At 44.5% G+C, this 22,716-nt stretch overlaps 1 protein-coding gene across 1 annotated transcript in view; it reads right to left on the bottom strand.

Moving 5' to 3' along the window:
• Positions 1–16,881, bottom strand: part of psmd2 (proteasome 26S subunit ubiquitin receptor, non-ATPase 2) — a 41,362-nt gene extending 24,481 nt beyond the window's left edge. Inside the window, exons 1-8 of the mRNA XM_061828292.1 lie at positions 16,693–16,881; positions 10,642–10,698; positions 10,381–10,545; positions 7,755–7,876; positions 6,720–6,944; positions 6,465–6,623; positions 3,605–3,749; positions 3,039–3,099 (exon numbers count right to left, since the gene is read on the bottom strand). Of these exons, the coding sequence (XP_061684276.1) occupies positions 3,039–3,099; positions 3,605–3,749; positions 6,465–6,623; positions 6,720–6,944; positions 7,755–7,876; positions 10,381–10,545; positions 10,642–10,698; positions 16,693–16,815 (1,057 nt within the window). The 5' untranslated portion in view covers positions 16,816–16,881. The remainder of the gene's footprint in view (positions 1–3,038; positions 3,100–3,604; positions 3,750–6,464; positions 6,624–6,719; positions 6,945–7,754; positions 7,877–10,380; positions 10,546–10,641; positions 10,699–16,692) is intronic.
• Between the last annotated feature and the right edge of the window lie 5,835 nt (positions 16,882–22,716).

The following is a 22,716-nucleotide window of genomic DNA, read 5'->3' as shown; positions in this document are numbered from 1 at the left end:
ACAGTGGTAGTTTTTAGCAATGTCACTGTCTGGGAACATGACTGCAAACACTTTCGAATTATTTTCACAAGATTTGTAACTGTAAAGGCTGCAGATCACTTTTAAAGTCCATACGATCTCTGCTTTTAACGAGTCTGTCTTCGTGTATTGAACTACATTCATAAAGTCTGACTTCCGGCTGGTTGAAGTCGATGACTGGACAACTGTAGGTGTGCATGCACTCCCAGTACCACTGCCTGAAGTTGATGCTTCACTATCTTGATATTTTAGAAACAGATTCATACCAACGGAAGATGAGAGTTTTTGCCAAATCAGCGTGTGTCCTGTTTTTTTGGTGCGACTCCAGCACTTTGACGCCCATCTTTTCAAGCTGGTTACTCTGCTTGCACAGATGGCAGTAAAACATGTGCCGATCTTTTGGATCTCGACGAACCCAGCTCCCCAACTCCTTACTTTCAACCCAAGCATATTGAAAAATGCACTTCCCCATGTTACAAGTTGTATCGGTGAAAGAACTACGCTACGTCGTAACGAAGACGAAGTGAAATGGCTACTCACGGAAACAAACAATGGAATATCGACAAGATGGCCACTAGTTGTCAATACGGTGACTTCTGTTGACAATTTCCGGCTGTTTTGGACGCCAGACGGATCGCTATTTTTTTTTTTTTATTATTTTTTTTGGGGGGGAGAATTTGGGCGGTAGAGGTCCTCCCTTTGATTTTTTTTTTTAATTTAAGGCCTTTTTAGGGGCTTGACCGGTTTTCACAGATTTTTAAGGACTTTCAGGAGCCCCTAAATGCACCTTTTCGAAAATTTAGGGGTTTTTAGGGCCGCGTGCGAACCCTGTTTATCCTCCTCCAAACACCATTAGTGGAGTTATGACCAAAAAGTTCAATTTTGGTCTCATCTGACCACAAAACATTCTCCCATGACTCCTCTGTATCATCCAAATGGTCATTGGCATACTTAAGACGGGCCTTGACGTGTGCTGGTTTAAGCTGGGGAACCTTCCGTGCCATGCATGATTTCAAACCATGATGTCTTAGTGTATTACCAACAGTCACCAGGAAACGGTAGTCCCAGCTCTTTTCAGGTCATTGACCAAGTCCTGTTGTGTCGTCCTTGGCTGATTCCTCACCTTTCTAAGGATCATTGAGACCTCACGAGGTGATATCTTGCATGTGGCCCCACTCCGATTGACAGTCATATTTAGCTTCTTCCATTTTCATGATTGATGATGACGATCATCATGATTGCGCCAACGGTGGACCTTTTTTCACCAAGTTGCTTGGCAATTTCTCCGTAGCCCTTTTGTAGCTGCGTGGAGTTGTACAATTTTGTCTCTGGTGTCTTTGGACTTGGCCATATTACAAGTTTGAGTCTTACTGATTGTATGGGGTGGACAGGTGTCTTTATGCAGCTAACGACCTAACACAGGTGCATCTAACTCAGGATAATACATGGAGTGGAGGTGGACTTTTAAAGGTGGACTAATAGGTCTTTGAGGGTCAGAATTCTAGCTGATAGACAGGTTTTCAAAATACTTATTTGCAGCTGTATCACACAAATCGTTAAAATAAAATCATTCATTGCGATTTCTGGATTTTTCTTTTTAGATTATTGCTCTCACCGTGGACATGCACGTACGATGAAAATTTCAGACTCCTCCATGATTTCCAAGTGGGAGAACTTTCAATATAGCAGGGTGTTCAAATGCTTATTTTCTTCACTGTAGTATAAATGTTCTAAATTCAAACATTGAATTGTAAAAAAAAAAAAAAATAATCATAATCACAATTTTGACTGCGTTAACGTCAAGGCAAGTAAACGATGTGTTGCTTTTGCCAGTAGAAGTAAGATTGCTGGAAAGGTAAGCCAAAGTTGACAGAAGACAGAACATGAGTAATGCATTTCATCAGAAAGATGAGAATTAAAGCAGTCCAAATGTTAAACTAATTTAAATGTATCGTTTTTAGGAAATAATAAACATGGATATTCAAATCCATCCATCCATTTTCTTAACTGGTTATCCTAACGAGGGCCGCAGGACTGTTGGAGCTTATCCCAGCTGTCAACGGGCAGGGGGAGGGTAAACCATGAACTGGTTGCCAGCCAATCGCAGGGCACATCAAGACAAACAGCCACACTTACAATTACACCTCAGGGCAATTTAGAATGTCCAATTAATGTTGCATGTTTTTGGAATGTGGGAGGAAACCGGAGTGCCCGGAGGAAACCCACGCAGGCACGGGGAGAACATGCAAATTCTACACAGGAGGAGTCGGGATCGAAGCTGGGACCTCAGAACTGTGAAGCCAACGCTTTCCAGCTGAATCACTGTGCCGCCCAAATGTTCAAAATTTTGAGTGGAAAATATTATTCACTGGACAGAGGGAGCATATAAAAATCACGATGTACAGTCAATAGTAACTTAAGATGTCAGATAAGTAGAAAAAGAAGTCAAAAGCAAGACAAAGTCATCTAAATTGCATACAGTACTCACCCTTAGTTCAATCTGAACTACAATACTTGAATTTGTGTGGATTAGGAAGGACTGATGCAGGATGGATGGCGTTTGACACTTCAAACATACCTCAGATTGACGCAATAATTTGGCGCAAGTAGGACCCCGGCCACAGAGCTACACATCAACAGACCTCTACAGCTTGCGGGCTTCTCTTTACCAATAAATTGCAGAGGACTCATGGCCGCTCAGGTCTCTGGATGTAAGAGCCAGTGACCCTGTCTAACGAGCCCATTGCGACCACCGGCGCCTTCGCGGTCACAGTGATAACTTAATTAAATTACCTCTCAGTACCGGTGAGAGGGAAATCAAAGATAATCATACAATTACAAACCATATGGTATATGGTTTTACAGTGCACAACTATTTCCACCACTTATGATCGCATGTCACGTCAGCGTTTTTTTTTAATTACAGCATTTGCTGCTGATTTGAATTTTCTTAATCGTTCAGCCCTGCCAACAACTGTTTTCAAATAAAAGTGCACATATGGACACTTTCAAAGACTTACTATTATTTTCCAGGTGTGTTTTGTAGATGTCATCTGGTACTTTGGGTTCCATGATATCCAACTGTGGAAGTGAGGTTGTGCGCATTATAAGATGATGATTGATGAATACAAAAGAATGTTTATATAAACTGTGAAGCAAAATGATCCAGATGATGCTCTGACGTTACAATATTACGAAACTAATGTAAATGATGCAATGAAGAATTAAAGCCTTGAACAAAGATGGCAAAAAAATGTATTTTACAGAACTCTGCAGGAGAAACACTATACAGTATACACATAATTTAGTGTTTATAGTTTTTCTTACATATGTGATAGTTTCTTTGCCGAAGTAACACCTAGTCCTAATTACATGTGTCTTAGTTGGTTATACCCAGGTCATGCTTTAAATACAGAAGTGTACATGGATTTCTACTGCATTAATGTCAAGTATTTATAATGTCAAGTGGTGCAACATATAACTCAAAATAAATGATTACGATTAGAAGACCTTGACTCTGACATTCACTGTCCACTTGTGCATGTCATAATTCCTTATTGCTCCCTTTTACTCTTCATTTTCATACCTCCCTGGCCAGAGACAAGAAATTGCTGTTGAGTTGCACATTGGACATAATCTCTGTCAGGTCCTCATAGTCTTCTACATCCTCATTAAGCTCCAAGAACATGCCATGGCGACCAAGCATGAAGGACATCTGCTTCTGAATAACTCTGCAAGGTAAATGCAATGAAGTTAGTATTTACATTTACAGTGAAGAAAATAAGTATTTTGACACCTGCTATATTGCAAGTTCTCCCCTTTAGAAATCATGGAGGGTCTGACATTTTCATCGTAGGTGAATGTGCAGTGTGAGGGAGATAATCTAAAAAGAAAGATCCAGAAATCACAATGTATGATTTTTTTAACAATATATTTGTGTGATACATCTGGAAATTTGTATTTAAATGCCTGTATCAGCTAGAAATCTGACTCTGAAAGACATGTTCGTCCCCCTTTAAAAGTCCACCTCCACTCCATGTATTATCCTGAATCAGATGCACCTGTGTGAGGTCGTTAGCTGCATAAAGACATCTGTCCATCCCATACAATCAGTAGGACTCAAACCTGTAACGTGGCCAAGACCAAAGAGATGTCCAAAGACATCAGAGACTAAATTGTACAACTCCACACTGCTGGAAAGGGCAATGGAGAAATTGCCAAGCAGCTTGGTGAAAAAAGGTCCACTGTTGGAGCAATCATTAGAAAATGGAAGAAGCTAAACATGATGGTGAATCTCAATCGGAGTGGAGCCCCATGCAAAATATTACCTCGTGAGGTCTCAATGATCCTTGGAAAGGTGAGGAATCAGCCAAGGACAAAACAACAGGACTTGGTCAATGACCTGAAAAGAGCTGGGACCACCGTTTCCAAGGCGACTGTTGGTAATACACCAAGACGTCATGGTTTGAAATCATGCATGGCATGGACGGTTCCCTTGCTTAAACCAACACACATCAAGGCCCCTCTTAAATTTGCCAATGACCATTTGGATGATACAGAGGAGTCATGGGAGAAGGTTTTGTGGTCAGATGAGACCAAAATTGAACTTTTTGGTTATGATTCCACTAACTGTGTTTGGAGGAAGATGAATGATGAGTTCTATCCCTAGAACACCATCACTCCTGTGAAGCATGGGGGTGGTAGCATCATGCTTTGGGATGTTTTTCTGCACATGGGACAGGACGACTGCACTGTATTAAGGAGAGGAGGACCGTGGCCATGTATTGTGAAATTTTGGGGAACAACCTCTTTCCCTCAGTCAGCGTATTGAAGATGGGTCGTGGCGGGGCCTTTCAACATGACAATGACCTAATTCACACAGCCAGGAAAACCGAGGAGTGGCTCTGTAAGAAGCACATCAAGGTTCTGGCTTGGCCTAGCCAGTCTACAGACCTAAAGCCAATATAAAATCTTATGAGGGAGCTGAAACTCTGTTTCTCAGCAACAGCCCAGAAACCTGTCTTATCTGCAGAAGGTCTTTGTGGAGGAGTGAGCCAAAATCCCTCCTGCAGTGTGTCCAAACCTGGTGAACAACTACAGGAAACGTTTGACCTCTGGAATTGCAATCAAAGGCTACTGTACCAAATATTAACACTGGTTTTCTCAGGGGTTCAAATATTTATTTGCAGCTGTATTACACAAATAAATAGTTTAAAAAAAATAAAAAAAAGAAAAAAAAATCACATTGTGATTTCTGGATTTTTCTTTTTAGATTATCTCTCTCACAGTGGACATGCACCTACGATGAAAATTTCAGACCCCTCCATGATTTCTAAGTAGAAGAACTTGCAATATAGCAGGGTGCTCAAATACTCATTTTCTTCACTGTATGTTTTTAAAGAAATATATAAAATATATAAAATATATATTCACGGCTATAAGGCGCACTTAACTGTCTTGAATTTTCCCCGAAATGGACAGGGCGCCTGATAATGTGGCGCACCTTATACGTGACCTGTTGTCCAAAATTTGTAACCAACTGGAAGCATTTCCTGCTGAGACGCTAGTTATATAAAGGAAAAGCGGACCTGTGAGAGGACAGCATGTGGAAGTTCCAGGAAAAAGTGTGGCTGTGGAGAGGACGTTACAGGCACACTGAATAAATGAAGCCACTGAACTCGGTTTCCCATCCGGTACCCTTTTCAATAGGGTGCATGGATGCTCCCGTATGCTTTATGCTAATGTTCCTATATAGCTATACCCTTTGTGGTGGTAAACGTGTATGTCAATAATGTTTGAATTGCATGTTTTGTGTCATTTCTTCGCTCATCGTTTTGTCTGCTAGTTGTGCTGTTCTGTTTCCTGTGGTGTAAAGATTTTGGTTTGGTCTGAAACCGTGGGTGAAGATGGTGTGTTCACTCATGACTCGCTTCCACCACTCGTAGTGGGGGTAAAAAATGTGTAAGCTTGTTCTCTGTTTACAAAGATAAAGGTGCAATTGTGCCTCCCTATCTCACGAGCACAACCCTGCCTGCGCCTAATAATACGGTGCGCCTTGTACGTGTGTTAAATCCTGGAATTTCACCCACATCTGAGACTGCGCCTTTTAATACGGTGCGCCTTATAGCCGTGAAAATACACTATATATCTAAAGAAACCATTACTAAAGCAATGTAACTGAGAAATGCTATATTAATCTAAAGCTATACAGTGCTATGACAATACCTAATTGGAGAACAGCTCAATCGCGCCATACAAACAATTAATACAGGCTGTTAATGTTCAGTGGAATTTGCGGGCTACGAATCCAGCGCCCATTTTTTCCTTTCATATCCTTAATTGCCCTCATAACTAAAGACAATAGTTTTCCAAGGAGGCGTTTCGTAACTTGAATTTTTTGCTACTAGAGACATTCGCAAGTGGAGCTCCCACTATATAGTACTCACATGTCTTTGCAGGATGTGAAGATGTTTTCTACAAGCTCCACATCATTGAGCATTAGAGCCAGTCGAAGAGCTTCGGGATACCGATTGAACTTCCTGAAGATTTTCAAGGCACATCGAAGCAGTGCAGAATTTTCTGGCTCCGGAACATAGCTCACACAACTGGGACAGTGGTAAACAAAGTCTCAAATACTTTATTATGACCATATTAAACAGACCAAAGTTAGGGGAATATAGCAAGTTAAATACTGAACATGCCTTGTGAGGTAGAGGCAAACCTTGCCGTAGGCATTCTCATCAATGTAATTTTCGACCATGTCTAGCCTCTCAATTTCCATCAATAGGTCACAAGCCTCGTGCTCAGCATTGTGCGCCATATTGTAAGGTACAATTTCCTTCACCAGCTTCAACAATGTCTCCTGCTGGGTCTTATCGTTCTCCTCTACCTCCTGCCATTCTTTAGCCACCTCACCAGCCAGGTGCCTGAGGAAATAATGACAGCAGGAGGTGTAATTAATTGTTTCCCCATTTCCTTCAAGCAATCGTCTTTTAAAGCCAACTTTCATTCATTCACGGCCAGCCATTTTCAAAGCAGAGTTCCTCCATTAATGCCAGCTGTTTTAGAGCACTTTGAACTAATCTTTCACCAAAAAAAAATAAATAAATAAACTAGAGAACATGGGTTGGTACTACCAATAACACTGGTTTCTGACCAAAAAAGCGACAAAAACAGAAAAGAAACATGCAGAACAGTGACTTTGACACTATCTTTTGAGCTTGGACACCCCAAATAATAAAACAATAAAAACGAGACAGAGAAAGTGCTCTTGATGGCAACAAAATAATTTACTAATATACAACTAAGAAACGTACCGTGACCAACACTCTCTCATGTCTCAAGTAGAATGGCAGTGTCTTTTTACATAACACTTGCCATTCATTTCATCAACATCTTTTTTCATAATCGCGACACAGACTTTCTACTACTTACCATGATTAATAACTTTTTGCTCTTTATGGAATACAAAAATATACTTTAGGTAGCAAACTTGCCCAATCTGACTTGTGTTGGTATTTCTCTCCCTGATAATTTGACATGACAAACTGAGATTCACAGACGAGTCCCTCTTCAATGCCAACACATTAAATTACCTACGTAACATATAGTCTGATGATGGAAAGTTTGGATTCCAGTTGATGAATATAAATGTCCACAGCAGTGAATGAGTTAACTGAGGTCTTTGAAATATATTTTTCTACAGTCAGCAATTATATTTAGTCAATGTGAATTACCGAACATATTCATGCCCCCAGGAAGCAAGCTCTTCTTGGGAGCCCAGCAGGCGATACTTGAGACACTCTCTCTCCCCACTCATTGTCATGGCCAGCACAGATACCACATCGGCACAAAAATGCTGCAAATACAAGATGTTGAAAAAGTTAATTCCATTGTTCCAGTTAAGTATATCATAGATACACCTCACCTCTGATAGACAAAATGAAAATGTAAAATCATGACTGATTTTTTTAAGAGTTTATGACCAAATTATGGTGGAAGATAATTAATTGGTCACCTACAAACAAGTCATTTTCTAGCTCTTACAGACCTGTAACTTCTTAAGAGGCTCCTCTGTATTCCACTCAATACTAACTGTATTAATGGCACCTGTTGGAACTTCTCATCAGTGTAAAAGACATGTCGACAACCTCAAACAGTCCCACTCCAAACTCCACTATGCCCAAGACTAAAGAGCTGTCAAAGGACACCAAAAACAAAATCGTAGACCTGCACCAGGTTTGGAAAACTGAATCTGCAATAGGTAAGCAGCTCGGTGTGAAGAAATCAACTGTGGGAGCAATTATTAGAAAATGGACGGCATACAGGCGGCACGGCACGGTGGATCAGCTAGAAAGCGTTGGCCTCACAGTTCTGAGGTCCGGGGTTCAATCCTGGCACCGCCTCTGTGGAGTTTACATGTTCTTCCTGTGCCTGCGTGGTTTTTTTCCCGGTAACTCTAGTTTCCTCCCACATCCCCAAAACATGCAACATTGATGGAACACTCTAAATTGCCCCTAGGTGTGATTGTGAGTGTGGCTGTTTGTCTTGATGTGCCCTGCCATTGGCTGGCAACCAGTTCAGGGTGTACCCCACCTCCTGCCCGTTGACAGCTGGGATTACCCCCTGCAACCCTTGTGAGGATAAGCGGCTAAGAAGATGAATGGATGACATACAAAACATCTCAACAACTCCTTTGATCTGGAGCTCCACACAAGTTCTCACCCTGCAGGGCCAAAAAGATTATTAGAATAAACAAACAAATAAATAGCTAGGTAGATAAATAAATACAAATATTTAAAAAGAAAATAAATAAATCACACAACCAGGCAGGGGTGAACAAGTGAAGGCCCTGCAGGGATCGGGGATGAAAATCACACGCCAACACCAGGGATTCAAATCCTGCACTGGCAGATGCATCCCCCTGCTTAAGCCAGTACATGTCAAGCTCCCTGAAGTTTGCTAGAGCGCATTTGGATGATCCAGAAGAGGATTGTGCGAATGTAATATGGTCAGATTAAATCAAAATAAAACTGGTAAAAACTCAACATGTCCTGTTTGGAGGAGAAAGAATGCAGAACTGCATCTCAAAAACACCTTGTCTACCGTGAAGAATGGAGATGGAAACATCATGCTTTGGGGCTATTTTTCTGTGCAGGGGGCAGGATGACTGATCTGTGTAAAGGAAACAATGAATTTGCCCAGGTCAGGAGGCATTCGAATCAGATGCCCCAGCAACCTCATCTGGATCATTTTAATTCGGAGGGGTAGCGGCTCGACATTGAACCCCTTGCGGATGACAGAGCTTCTCACTCTATCTCTCAGGGAGAGCCCGGACACCCTACGGAGGAAACTCATTTCGGCTGCTTGTATCCGGGATCTTGTTCTTTCGGCCATGACCCACAGCTCATGCCCATCTGATTTGGATGCCTCCTGGATGCTTCCCTGGGGAGGTGTTCCGGGCATGTTCCACCGTAAAGAGACCCCGAGGACGACCCAGAAAACGCTGGAGAGACTATGTCTCTCAGCTGGCTTGGGAACGCCTCGGGATCCCTCCGTAAGACCTGGAAGAAGTGGCTGGGGAAAGGGAAGTCTGGGTATCCCTGCTGAAGCTACTTCCCCTGCGACCTGACCCAGAAAAGCGAGAGATAATGGATGGATGGATAGTGGGATTTTGAATGAAACCCTGCTTCCATCCGCAACAGCATTGAAGATGAAAGGTGGCTGGTTCTTTCGGCATAATGATCCCAAACACACACACCCCAGGCAACGAAGGATTGGCTTTATAAGATGCATATCAAGGTCCTGGAGAAGCCTATCCAGTCTCCAGAAGTCAAGACCATGAAAAATATTTGGAGGGAGTTGAAAATCTGTGTTGCACAGTGACAGCCCCAAAACATCCCTGGTCTAGAAGAGCTCTGTTTGGAGGAATGGGCCAAAATATAAAAACGAGTTGAAAACTATATGAAGACTGACAGAAAATGTTTCCCTCTGTCATTGCCAACAAAGGGTATATAACAAAGTATTTAAATGAACTTTTTTTTTCTCACAATATCCTCAGTTTCCACCATCACAGACAAGCTAGGCGAGACTCTGTTCAATGCCAACATACTAAAATACCTACCTGATATACTCAGAAATTAGATGGAAATTATTTAAAAATGCGAGAATGTGATTTTTCCTCATTTTGTCTCTCATTGGTGACGTATGACTATGATAAAAATATAAAAATAAATCTGGCCCCATCTTTATCAATGGGAGAACATGCACAGTTGGTGTTTGGCTAAATACTTTTTTCCCCATTTTCTCACACATTTTACTCCAAAGTTATCTCACGTTTACTTTCATACAGTCATGCCATACCTTGTTTTCACCTGGGGCCATGCTTTCATAGACCTCTTTAAGTTTTCCATAATGTGGGCGCAAAAATTTTAGAGGTTTTGGTACTGATGTCATGGACGTGGTAGAAGAGCGAATCAGCCTGCGCAGCTCTTCCAATGCTGGTCGGTACAACGCTGTGTTCTTTTCCTGCAAAGGCAAGAGGAAAGATGAGATTAGTCAGGTTTGTTTTTTTTCCCCGAAAATGTACCGAATGTAACCAGTATTCATACAAACAATACTCACGCCTAGTCTCTCCACCATCATTTCTAAATCCTCCTGTAACTGCTTATCTTCCTCAGACTAAAAAATAAATGAACAGAATTAAAGGGTTAACGTTAATGACAATACAGCAAGTTAATGAATAGGTTTTTGCGTTTTTCATCATGACACAGACATTGTCAAACAATACCACTCCAATACATAATACAGAGACTTTGTTCTTTTAACATACATAGAATGAAATCACACATTTACAAAATACAAGTGATCCAACAACTGCAAACAACGTACGTATGTACGTCTGCTAATTTTTACATACCATAATGTCAGAAATTACTGGCTGAACAGTTACATAACACTGCATACACCTTATTTTTGATACATCCCATTGAAGACACACATCCAGATAGTCACTCACATTTGACAAGCGCATTCACACCCGCGCGCCATCGCACTCGCAAATGTGCACTGTTGAGCATGAAAAATCACACACGTAAAATTTATTACGAGTAGAAAAAAATAGATATTGAAGGCCTGCTCCTAAACAACCAGTATTCACCCGGAAACAGGAAATGGAAGTTAACCGTACCCAGCATGTCCAGAAGTGATGCCAAAAGTGCGTGCTCCGAGATTCTTCACGTACTGCGAGCGCATTTACGTTGAAAGTTATCAACATAATCAGGCATGTCAAAGGAAATTCAGTTACACCAGTGGTGCTGAATGTGTCGATCGCGAGGCAGTTTTGGTTGATTGTGTGACGGCATGCCCCCCCCCCCACCAACACACACAAAAAAAAAGACGTTAGACTATCATCTACTTCATCGCTTGATTCAGGTGTGGCCAATACGTCGAGCACGCGCACATAAAGACGCATTCTAGCAAGCCAGCCTCCTATTTACGGCAGTCGCAGCATGCACACACACCGCCACCCCCTGCCCCGCTAACTATAATAAGCATGAGATTGTGATTTACTTTGACTTTGGGAACAACCTCTTTCCCGTGTTTCATTCTAACGATCATTTTCCCCGTTGTACGCGTTATCTTAAAGTAGAAAACTTTTCCCCTCTACATGCTTTAGGAAGATATAGATCATCTTCTGCAAGTTTTCATGAATGGGTTGACAATAGATACCGCCATAAATTACACGAGATTATAACAATACATCCCGATTGCCAACAGGAAAGTTTGTTACAATGTATCGCTAGCTTGTTGCCACAAATGGCGATTATGTTGAACTAAACTTTCGGCATTTTCAAAACATTGCAGGTATAGACCGTTCGTGTATATTCCTTGACAGGCCAGTGCATTTAACTTTTCTTCAGATAAAGTTGGTCATATCAAGAATTTTTATTGATGAAAACTTGTAAATATCGTTTGATATCATGTTCTACTAATATCAGTTGAAATTGTAAATTATTATTTCTGAGTTTGAAATTTGTTTTTTCCATTTTAGTTATGTTTTTATTTTATTTTTAATTAACAGTTATTTTATATTAATCCAGTAAGTTATTTTAAGGTCTTGAGATTCCATCCCGACTCACACCCGCAACTTTATCTGCGAGCATGACTGACCTCACCCATATATTATTCAAATGTGAGTGACTTTAAAACATAATTGCATAAAACTTATTCACTCTCTTTTACCAACCTCTATCATAACAAACAAAAATAATGAGTCCTACTAATATGGTTTATCTTCTCCTTCAACATTCAACTCCAAATTAATCATCCAAATATTAATGTTTAAAAAGTTAGTGAGGGGTAAGTAACAATCGCTGCACCTTATTATAAGCCCCAATTTCATCATATGCAATGGTGTACTATGTTATGGAAATATATAACTATCACGTAGTACTTTTTGTTAAATATGTATTCATTTGGGAACGGTGGTGCAACTAGTTAGAACGTTGGTCTCACAGTTCTGAGGACTGGCATTCAATTCCCGGCCCTGCCTGTGTGGGGTTTGCATGTTGTCCCCATATCTGCGTGGGTTTTCCCCGGGCACTACGTTTTCATCCCAATTACCTGTATATGCATTAATTGAAGACTTTAAATTGCCATTAGGTGTGATTGTTCAGTGGGACTGTTTGTCTCCATGTGCCCTGCGATTGGCTGGCAACCAGTTCGGGCTGTCTCCTACCCGATGATAGCCGAGATAAGGTCCAGCATTTCTGCGACCCTTGTGAGGGTAAGTGGGTCAGTAAATGGATGGATATTATTCTTACCATCATCATCATCGAGGCCCCAACCCACAGGATTTTTAAATCATTGTGCATGTGTCGTTTTATTTGTTTTTTTTTTTTATTTATTTATTCGTTGTATTTATTTGTTTATATTGTAATGCAGCCCTATGGGGGCACAAACCAGTGCAATCTGTAGGCCGGTCCCAAGCCCGGATAAATGCAGAGGGTTGCGTCAGGAAGGGCATCCGGCGTAAAAACTGTGCCAAACAAATATGAGCGTTCATCTAAAGAATCCCATACCGGATCGGTCGTGGCCTGGGTTAACAACGCCCGCCCCCGGCACTGCTAACCTACAGGGCGTCGGTGGAAATTCAGCTACTGTGGGTCGAAGACAAAGAAGAGGAGGAAACCGGATCCAGCGTCAGAAGAAAAAGAGGAATGCACAGAGCCTACAACTGAGTGTAGGGACTTTGAATGTTGGGACTATGACAGGAAAAGCACAGGAGTTGGTTGACATGATGATTAGGAGAAAGGTTGATATTCTGTGCATCCAAGAGAGCAGGTGGAAAGGTAGTAAGGCTAGAAGTTTGGGAGCAGGGTTTAAATTATTCTACCACGGAGTAGATGGGAAGAGAAATGGAGTAGGGGTTATTTTAAAGGAAGAGCTGGCTAAGAATGTCTTGGAGGTAAAAAGAGTATCAGATCGAGTGATGAGACTAAAATTTGAAATTGAGGGTGTTATGTATAATGTGGTTAGCGGCTATGCACCACAGGTAGGATGTGACCTAGAGTTGAAAGAGAAATTCTGGAAGGAACTAGATGAAGTAGTTCTGAGCATCCCAGACAGCGAGAGAGTTGTGATTGGTGCAGATTGTAATGGACATATTGGTAAAGGAAACAGGGGCGATGAAGAAGTGATGGGTAAGTACGGCATCCAGGAAAGGAACTTTGAAGGGCAGATGGTGGTGGACTTTGCAAAAAGGATGGAGATGGCTGTAGTGAACACTTATTTCCAGAAGAGGGAGGAACATATAGTGACCTACAAGAGCGGAGGTAGAACCACGCAGGTAGATTATATTTTGTGCAGACGATGTAATCTGAAGGAGGTTACTGACTGTAAAGTAGTGGTAGGGGAGAGTGTAGCTCGACAGCATAGGATGGTAGTATGTAGGATGATTCTGGTGGTGGGTAGGAAGATTAAGAAGACAAAGGTAGAGCAGAGAACCATGTGGTGGAAGCTGAGAAAGGAAGAATGTCGTGCGGCCTTCCGGAAAGAGGTGAGACAGGCTCTCGATGGACAACCGAAGCTCCCGGAAGACTGGACGACGACAGCCAAGGTGATCAGAGAGACAGGCAGGAGAGTACTTGGTGTGTCATCTGGTAGGAAAGGGGAGAAGGAGACTTGGTGGTGGAACCCCAAAATACAGGGAGTCATACAAGGAAAGAGATTAGCGAAGAAGAAGTGGGATACTGAGAGGACTGAGGAGAGGCGAAAGGAGTACATCGAGATGCGACGTAGGGCAAAGGTAGAGGTGGCAAAGGCTAAACAAGAGGCATATGAAGACATGTACACCAGGTTGGACACGAAAGAAGGAGAAAAGGATCTCTACAGGTTGGCCAGACAGGGGGATAGAGATGGGAAGGATGTGCAGCAGGTAAGGGTGATTAAGGATAGAGATGGAAATGTGTTGACTGGTGCCAGTAGTGTGCTAAATAGATGGAAAGAATACTTTGAGAAGTTGATGAATGAAGAAAATGAAAGAGAAGAAAGAGTTGAAGAGGCAAGTGTGAAGGACCAGGAAGTGGAAATGATTACTAAGGGGGAAGTCAGAAAGGCATTACAAAGGATGAAAAATGAAAAGGTAGTCAGTCCTGATGACATACCTGTGGAGGTATGGAAGCAATTTCGAGAGATGGCTGTGGACTTTTTGACCAACTTATTCAACAGAATACTAGCGGGCGAAAAGATGCCTGAAGAATGGAGGAAAAGTGTTCTAGTTCCCATTTTTAAGAACAAAGGGGATGTTCAGAGCTGTGGGAACTATAGAGGAATAAAGTTGATGAGCCACACAATGAAGTTATGGGAAAGAGTAGTGGAGGCTAGACTCAGGACAGAAGTAAGTATCTGCGAGCAACAGTATGGTTTCATGCCTAGAAAGAGTACCACAGATGCATTATTTGCCTTGAGGATGCTCGTGGAAAAGTACAGAGAAGGTCAGAAGGAGCTACATTGTGTCTTTGTGGATCTAGAGAAAGCCTATGACAGAGTACCAAGAGAGGAACTGTGGTACTGCATGCGTAAGTCTGGTGTGGCAGAGAAGTATGTTAAAATAGTACAGGACATGTATGATGGCAGCAGAACAATGGTGAGGTGTGCCTTAGGTGTGACAGAGGAATTTAAGGTGGAGGTGGGACTGCATCAGGGATCAGCTCTGAGCCCCTTCCTGTTTGCAGTGGTAATGGATAGGCTGACAGATGAGGTTAGACTGGAATCCCCTTGGACCATGATGTTCGCAGATGATATTGTCATATGCAGTGAAAGCAGGGAGCATGCAGAGGAACAATTGGAAAGATGGAGACATGCACTGGAAAGGAGAGGAATGAAGATTAGCCGAAGTAAAACAGAATATATGTGCGTGAATGAGAAAAGTGGAGGGGGAAGAGTGAGGCTACAGGGAGAAGAGATAGCGAGGGTGGACGACTTCAAATACTTGGGGTCAACAATACAGAGCAATGGAGAGTGTGGTCAGGAAGTGAAGAAACGGGTCCAAGCAGGTTGGAACAGCTGGCGAAAGGTGTCTGGTGTGTTATGTGACAGAAGAGTCTCTGCTAGGATGAAGGGCAAAGTTTACAAAACAGTGGTGAGGCCGGCCATGATGTACGGATTAGAGACGGTGGCATTGAAGAAACGACAGGAAGCTGAACTGGAGGTGGCAGAAATGAAGATGTTGAGGTTCTCGCTCGGAGTGACCAGGTTGGATAGGATTAGAAATGAGCTCATTAGAGGGACAGCCAAAGCTGGATGTTTTGGAGACAAGGTTCGAGAGAGCAGACTTCGATGGTTTGGACATGTTCAGAGGCGAGAGAGTGAGTATATTGGTAGAAGGATGCTGAGGATGGCGCTCCCAGGCAAAAGAGCGAGAGGAAGACCAAAGAGAAGGTTTATGGATGTGGTGAGGGAAGACATGAGGGCAGTTGGGGTTCGAGAGGAAGATGCAGGAGATAGGCTAAGATGGCAAAAGATGACACGCTGTGGCGACCCCTAACGGGACAAGCCGAAAGGAAAAGAAGAAGAAGAAGATTTATTTGTTTATATTGTGATTGTGTGTGCTTAATTTTATTTATTTTGCTGTCAGCAAACAGGTCAGCCTGATGAATGGGAAGATTTAATAAATAAATGACTATCAACACTAACCTAAACTCTGCATCCCAACGGTCATCTCCTTTCTGCGAAATGCTCGAGCGTCCACAAAAACACCTAGCTGCTACAGATGAATTAACCAACTGCAAATGTTCCATCAACCCTCGGCACAGACAATATGGCTCTAATACAGTATATTTACATGCTTTTTACTTGGCTCCTGGCTGATATAGCACACAACCGGAGTACCAAGAAAGTTCATTGTTAGCGTAAATTGCTCAAGTTAGCTTGCCGGCTAGCAAGGGTTGGAAAAATAGTTTGTTTATTTTTTTCTGCAACCCAATAGAGCCCCTAAAAACCTCTACAGGGATACTTTAACCTCTAACAACAAATAATCACAAATAACAATTTATAAAGGTGGGTTTAGAATAACAGTCTCTCTGGCCTGCTGCCGTAAAAGTGGCAGTGACAAGGCAAAATAACCCGGCAGGGTACAGGGTATTTAATCAGCAAGGACTTAACAATATTCACCAATTCTTGCTCCTCTTTTTTCTCTTTATCCTTCCCAGGAGGCTGCGAGTCCTTTTCCTTGTTCTTTTCATTCCCATCGGATTTTTCAGACGGCTTCTTCTCTTTGATTTTTGAGTCTTCCATGACGAGCTCGACAGTGCACTAAAAGAGCAAAATGAAATAGGGGAAACCGGAAGCGTTTCTTCTTCGTCTTCATTTGCAATTTAACTCGAGCATTACCGCCACCTATTGATCTGTTATGGTGCCTGTATAGGTTTCAATGGAATTGATTTGTGCCCAAAATGTTAATAGAAAAGTTTTAATTCGTATAACTGAGAAAACAGATTGATACAAACCTCTTAAATTTGTACACGTGATCCCATAGGCCACACAATATAGTTTCCCTCAGAGGGCCGTCATGATCGTGGAAACATTTTCATGAATAATCACCTAATCTCATCATATTATTACATATACAGGAGAACCAAAGGTTTTCATATATGCTAGTTTTCATATGACTCAATTTTTTACATTTTTGACTTTATTTTTCGTGAAAATTCATCCCCAAATTCTTTTTGGGGTGGGGGGGTAAGAGAAAAAACACGTATACACACATCCACCCATCCATCCATCAATTTTCTGAGCCACTTTTCCTCTCAAGGGTCGTGGGAGTGGTGAAGCCAATCTGAGCTATCAAAGTGCAGGAGGCCTGCCCTGAAGTGGTTGCCAGCCAATTGCATGGCACATGGAGACAGACAACAGTCACACCCACATTCACATTTAGTGCCAAATTAGAGTGTCCGATGAATACATGCTTTTTGGGATTTCGGAGGAAACCGGAGTGCCAGGGGAAAAAAAACAAGCAGGCACGGAAGAACATGCAAACTCCACACTGGCGGGCAGGTATTTGAACCTAAGTCCTCAGAATTGTGAGGCCAACACACTAACCAGTTGCTCCACCATTCCACCACACACACACACACACACACACGCACACACACACACACACCCACGCACACGCAAGCACACACACACACAAACACACACACACACGCACGCGCACACACACACACTTTTTTGGGGGGGTCCAGTATATTCTAAAGAGGTGACATGGTGGAGCAGTTGGTAAAGCATTGGCCTCACAGTTCTGAGGTCCCGGGTTCAATCCCAGATCCGCCTGTGTGGAGTTTGCATGTTCTCCCTGTGCCTGTGTGGGTTTCCTCCATGCACTCCGGTTTCCTCCCACATTCCAAAAACATGCAACATTAATTGGACACTCTAAATTGCCCCTAGGTGTAATTGTAGTGCGGCTGTTTGTCTCAATGTGCCCTGCGATTGGCTGGCAACCAGTTCAGGGAGTACGCCGCCTCCTGCCCGGTGACAGCTGGGATAGCCTCCAGCACTCCCTGCGACCCTTGTGAGGATAAGCGCCAAAGAAAATGGATGGATGGATATTTTGAAGAAATATGCTCATATGACAGGCCTGACCAGATTAAGAGAGTGCAAGAGCAACAGTTTACAAAAATAGCCTATTGTACAGTATGAACGATAGATTTACAACTGCAATAAAAACCATGAAATAGCAGAGGATTGCTATATCTGCATTCTGTGGTGATAAATTGCAGGGATTCATTGTTCCATGGTTGGGACTCATTGGTTACATAATCTGTGAATCCCGGGAGTAAAATGATAATTGCACCAAATATACCACACATGGTGTCATGACCCATCGATATGGAGGAGGACTCCGGAGATACAGAGGCAGTTTGGGAAAAGTGTCAGAGAAGGCAGGAGTATCAAAGACGTCAGGCTTACAGGGTCGGTTGGAGGACAGACGGAGGTCTGTACACCAGGGTTCACGATCAAGAATACGGGAGTGCAGGAGCGGGGCATGAGTTGCGACAATCTGGTGAAGACCAGTCACATGTTGTCCCCTGAGTCCTATAAATACCGGGGTGAATCAGCGAGGATGAGCCGCAGGTCTGCGCCTCCTAATCAGCGCCGGTGTGCTGGGACCCGCCAAGCTAGGGCTGGACCGGCAATACCATGACAATACCCCCCCTCCCCCCAAGGCACGGCTCCCAGATGTGCCTAAACAAAAGAAACGAGAGCGGGTGGAAGGGGGTCCAGGGGAGGGCACCCCCCTGGCAACCCTAGTCTGTCTGGTGGCCGTCTAGGCCACCAAAAGCGAGGCGTCCGGGTGGACATGTCAGGAGGACGACCCGGACGCCAAGCACCAGGATCCCCACGGGGTGATTCGGGTGGACGTCCTTGGGGAGGAACCCAACGGCGAAGCAGGAACCAGACAAAGGCATGCAACCGCTCCGGATGAAGTCCTCCCAAGACGCGGTTGCGAGACAACCAGGTATTGGTCGCCGCCGAGGCTCGGTCGGAAGGTGGCCAGGGGCCGGACGCCACCGAGGCTTCATCATGAGGCGGCTGGGGATCAGTCGCTGCCAAGGCTAGGTCATGAAACGGTTGGGAAGCTTCAGGAGTGAGGAGGACGACGCAGAGAAGGACCAAAGCCATGACCGCCACGATCATCATCATAGCCATCCTGATGCCCTTCCAGTTACGGGGTGACCCATCTGAACTCCCCAGCTCAGGTCGCCATCGAGACAGGGGCGTTGCACGGCCGCGGACCGGTCGCCGCCGGGACTGGAACGAAGAGGACTGCGGTACCGTCGCCGTCTGCTGAACAGGAACGTGAGGATGCCGATGAGCTGTCGCCATCCTCTGTTGCGGTCGAGACAGGGGCGTGGAATGACCTTGTGCCAGTTGCCGTCGAAGCAGAAGCGTAGACGGCCACGGACTGGTTGCCGTCGAAGCAGGAGCGTGGGGCGGCCGCGGCCCTGTCGCCGCTGAGACAGGGGCGAGGGATGGCTACGGACCAGTCGCCGCCAGGACTGGAACATGAGGCAGCTGCGGACGAGCTGTCGCCACCTCCTGGAAATGAATGTGAGGCGGCTGCAGACGAGCTGTCGCCACCTCCTGGACAGGAACATGAGGGGCTGCGGACGAGCTGTAGCCACCTCCTGGACAGGAACTTGAGGCGGCTGTGGAACCATCGCCACCTCCTGGACAGGAACGTGAGGCGGTTGTGGAACCATCGCCACCTCCTGGACAGGAACGTGAGGTGGCTGCGGAACCATCGCTACCTCCTGGACAGGAACGTGGGATTTGGAGATTAGCTCCTAAAATCCGCTTGTTCATGAATGAGAGTCGGTTCCTTCAGACGGAGTCCGACTGGCTCATAGTCAGGGATCCCGGAGGAGAACTGGCAGACACTAGAGGGCGTGAATAGATCATTCTTGGGCACGGCACAGAGCGACGCGAATGATAAAGTTCTCCTCTTCTTAACTGGAGGAAAATAGTTCGCCTCGTCTGTATCTGAATTCACTCCAGCCTCTGAACTTAAGCCCTTTGCAATTCACTTCTGGGTCTTGTTCCTTGGGAGCACGCACGTTGAAGGCGCTCTGGCAGGCTCATCCCCGATAGTCAATTCCACCCTTTTCCTACGACGGTCGCCCGGGCGCCTGTCACCGCGGCGACGTAGGTGTGACGTGGCAGTGAATCTGTTGCCACCCGCGATGTGAGCTTGGCGAGGCGGCGGATCTGTTTCCACCTCAACGCGAGCTCGGCTCGGTAGCGGATCAGTGGCCATCGCAGCGTGCACTTGCAGTGAATCTGTTGCCGCAGCGATGTGGGAATGGCGCAGCGGTGGATCCGTGGCCACACCGACGTGAACCTTGCTCGGTAGCGGGTCCGTTGCCACTGCAGCGTGAATGTGAGTCAGCAGCGAGTCTGTTGAAACCGCGACGTGGGCGTGTCTCGGGAGCGGATCAGTTGCAACCGCGGCGTAGCTCGTATGGTTATCTAATCCTCGCCGAACCTGGGCCGTGAGGACTGCCAGTTCGGCACTCTGCCGCTCTATTTCCGCCCGCATTTCGCGAAAGAAGACCTCGTGATTCTCGAGTCGCTGCACCTCGGGATTTGCGGACCCTTCCTCCCTCTGAGCTGGAAGTTTCAACACCAGCTCCGGATCTGCTGGTTTGGCCATTGCCAGTTGGGAGTAGATGGACGAGGACGGTGTCTTTGTTGGCGCGCAGCGGGAGGCACGAGGGATCACCCGGCCTGGGCGTCTCCTCTGGCCGCCACGCGGAAGACCCGGGTAGACGGCCAAGCGGGTTCCCAAAAAAGGATTGGAGGACGAGGACTTGGACCTATCGGGCGAAGACACTCGGGAGCGGGAAACACGGGGAGGTGAAGCAAACTGACTGGGATTAAATATTGGGAGAAAAAATTCATAGTCAAAATCTGAATCGTAGTCAGGCGGCCGGTCCTATAAATCAAGGTCTTCCTCATAGTCTGAAAAATCAGAGTCCAAAAGAATATGAGGCGCTGAGCGGGTCGTATTCATGGCACGCAGGCAGTGCGTGTGACACGGAAGAAGGGGACAACATCATGGAGCCTACTCGGATAGGACAGGCTTGGTCCTTCGGCAGTCGGTTTACCTTGCATCGGTCCCGGCAACGCCGGGTCTTTCCTGCTGGGTCCTGGTTTGGCCAGATCGTTCTGTCACGACCCATCGATATGGAGGAGGACCCAGATGCAGGACTCCGCAGACGCAAAGGCAGTTTTTGGAAAAGTGTTTATTTGGTCCAAAGTTGGAGATCAGGCAGACACGCAAGTGGAGTAGCGGTAGTCAGGACGTCGGGCATAGAGAGCAGTTCCGCGGGCAGGGAGGGGTCAGTACACGGGAGATCGATCAGAGAAGGCAGGAGTATCAAAGACGTCAATCTTACGGGGTCGGTCGGAGGACAGGCGGAGGTCGGTAAACCAGGGTCAAGAATACGGGAGTGCAGGAACGGGGCATGAGTTGCAACGATCTGGTGAAGACCAGTCGTCCCCTGAGTCCTATAAATCATGAATCAGCGAGGATGAGGCGCAGGTGTGCGCCTCCTAATCAGCGCCGGTGTGCTGGGACCCGCCCAGCCAGGGCTGGACTGGCAGGACCATGATACATAGTGCAATATTTAGCTTTGACATGGTGTTTTAAATTTGTTGTGCTTTGATGTAAAGAGAGTTCAGTGGTCCAAGATATGAAAATTACCTTTACAGTTTTTTTCTCCCTAAAAGTTCAATTGGGATGACTTTACAAAGAATTAAATATTCAACAAAGTGCACTAAGTCTCCTCTTTTGGTAAATCAAATTGCTATATCAATTTCTCCACTTTCTGTTTTGATTTTGACATTCTTTCTTCTTTGCATTTCCTCATGTTTCCCAGTTATCCGTTTGATGAAAGATGGGGTCCACCTTTTTCAGCTTGATGGCTGTTTTAGCTGCTTTGTGGGTTCCTTAACTTGTAGAAGTTATCACTTCAGCAATAAAATGTAAAAAATTCGCCTTCACTATTCTCATCTTGTGGTTTATATAGTTTTTCACCTTGCTGGACTTGCATTTTGCTTTGCCATATACCTCATACTCGTTTAGTAGCCTCTGCATTTGCGATTTTGCTTCCAATTATGCCTTGTATTTCAACTACTTTTTTTCCTTTTCTCATAAACTAACTTTGTACTGCTGCTCATCTGCAATTGCAATTGGCTGGCATCCAGTTCATGGTGTACCCCACCTCCTGCCAGAAGATAGCTGGGATAGGCCAAAGCACTCCCGCGACCATTGTGAGGATAAGCGGCTAAGAAAATGGATGGATAGATGGGATGCAGGAATGTTACAATACAAGTTTGTTTCTTTACTGCCTCCTAGTGGTGGTTGTTATTGCTTTGCCGTGTTTATTTCAGGAACTGCAAAATGTGGGAATGACGATAACCTTACAATTTTGTACCTAAATTAAAATATGTACCTGACAGAATACAGTAGAAAATACTTTTGATCCACCTTGTATTTCTTAATTTGTGGTTTTCGACCACCAAAGCAGCAAACCTTTACGTTTACACATTACTTTAGTGTGCATCGTGGTTTTGTAATAAAACATTCTCAAGTTGTTCAATTTTATCGAGTTTATGTGGTTATTTTTATGATTT

This window comes from Syngnathoides biaculeatus, chromosome 8 (assembly GCF_019802595.1).
Source record: "Syngnathoides biaculeatus isolate LvHL_M chromosome 8, ASM1980259v1, whole genome shotgun sequence".
NCBI classification, from domain to species: domain Eukaryota; kingdom Metazoa; phylum Chordata; class Actinopteri; order Syngnathiformes; family Syngnathidae; genus Syngnathoides; species Syngnathoides biaculeatus.
This window is presented reverse-complemented; position numbering and strand designations above follow the sequence as displayed.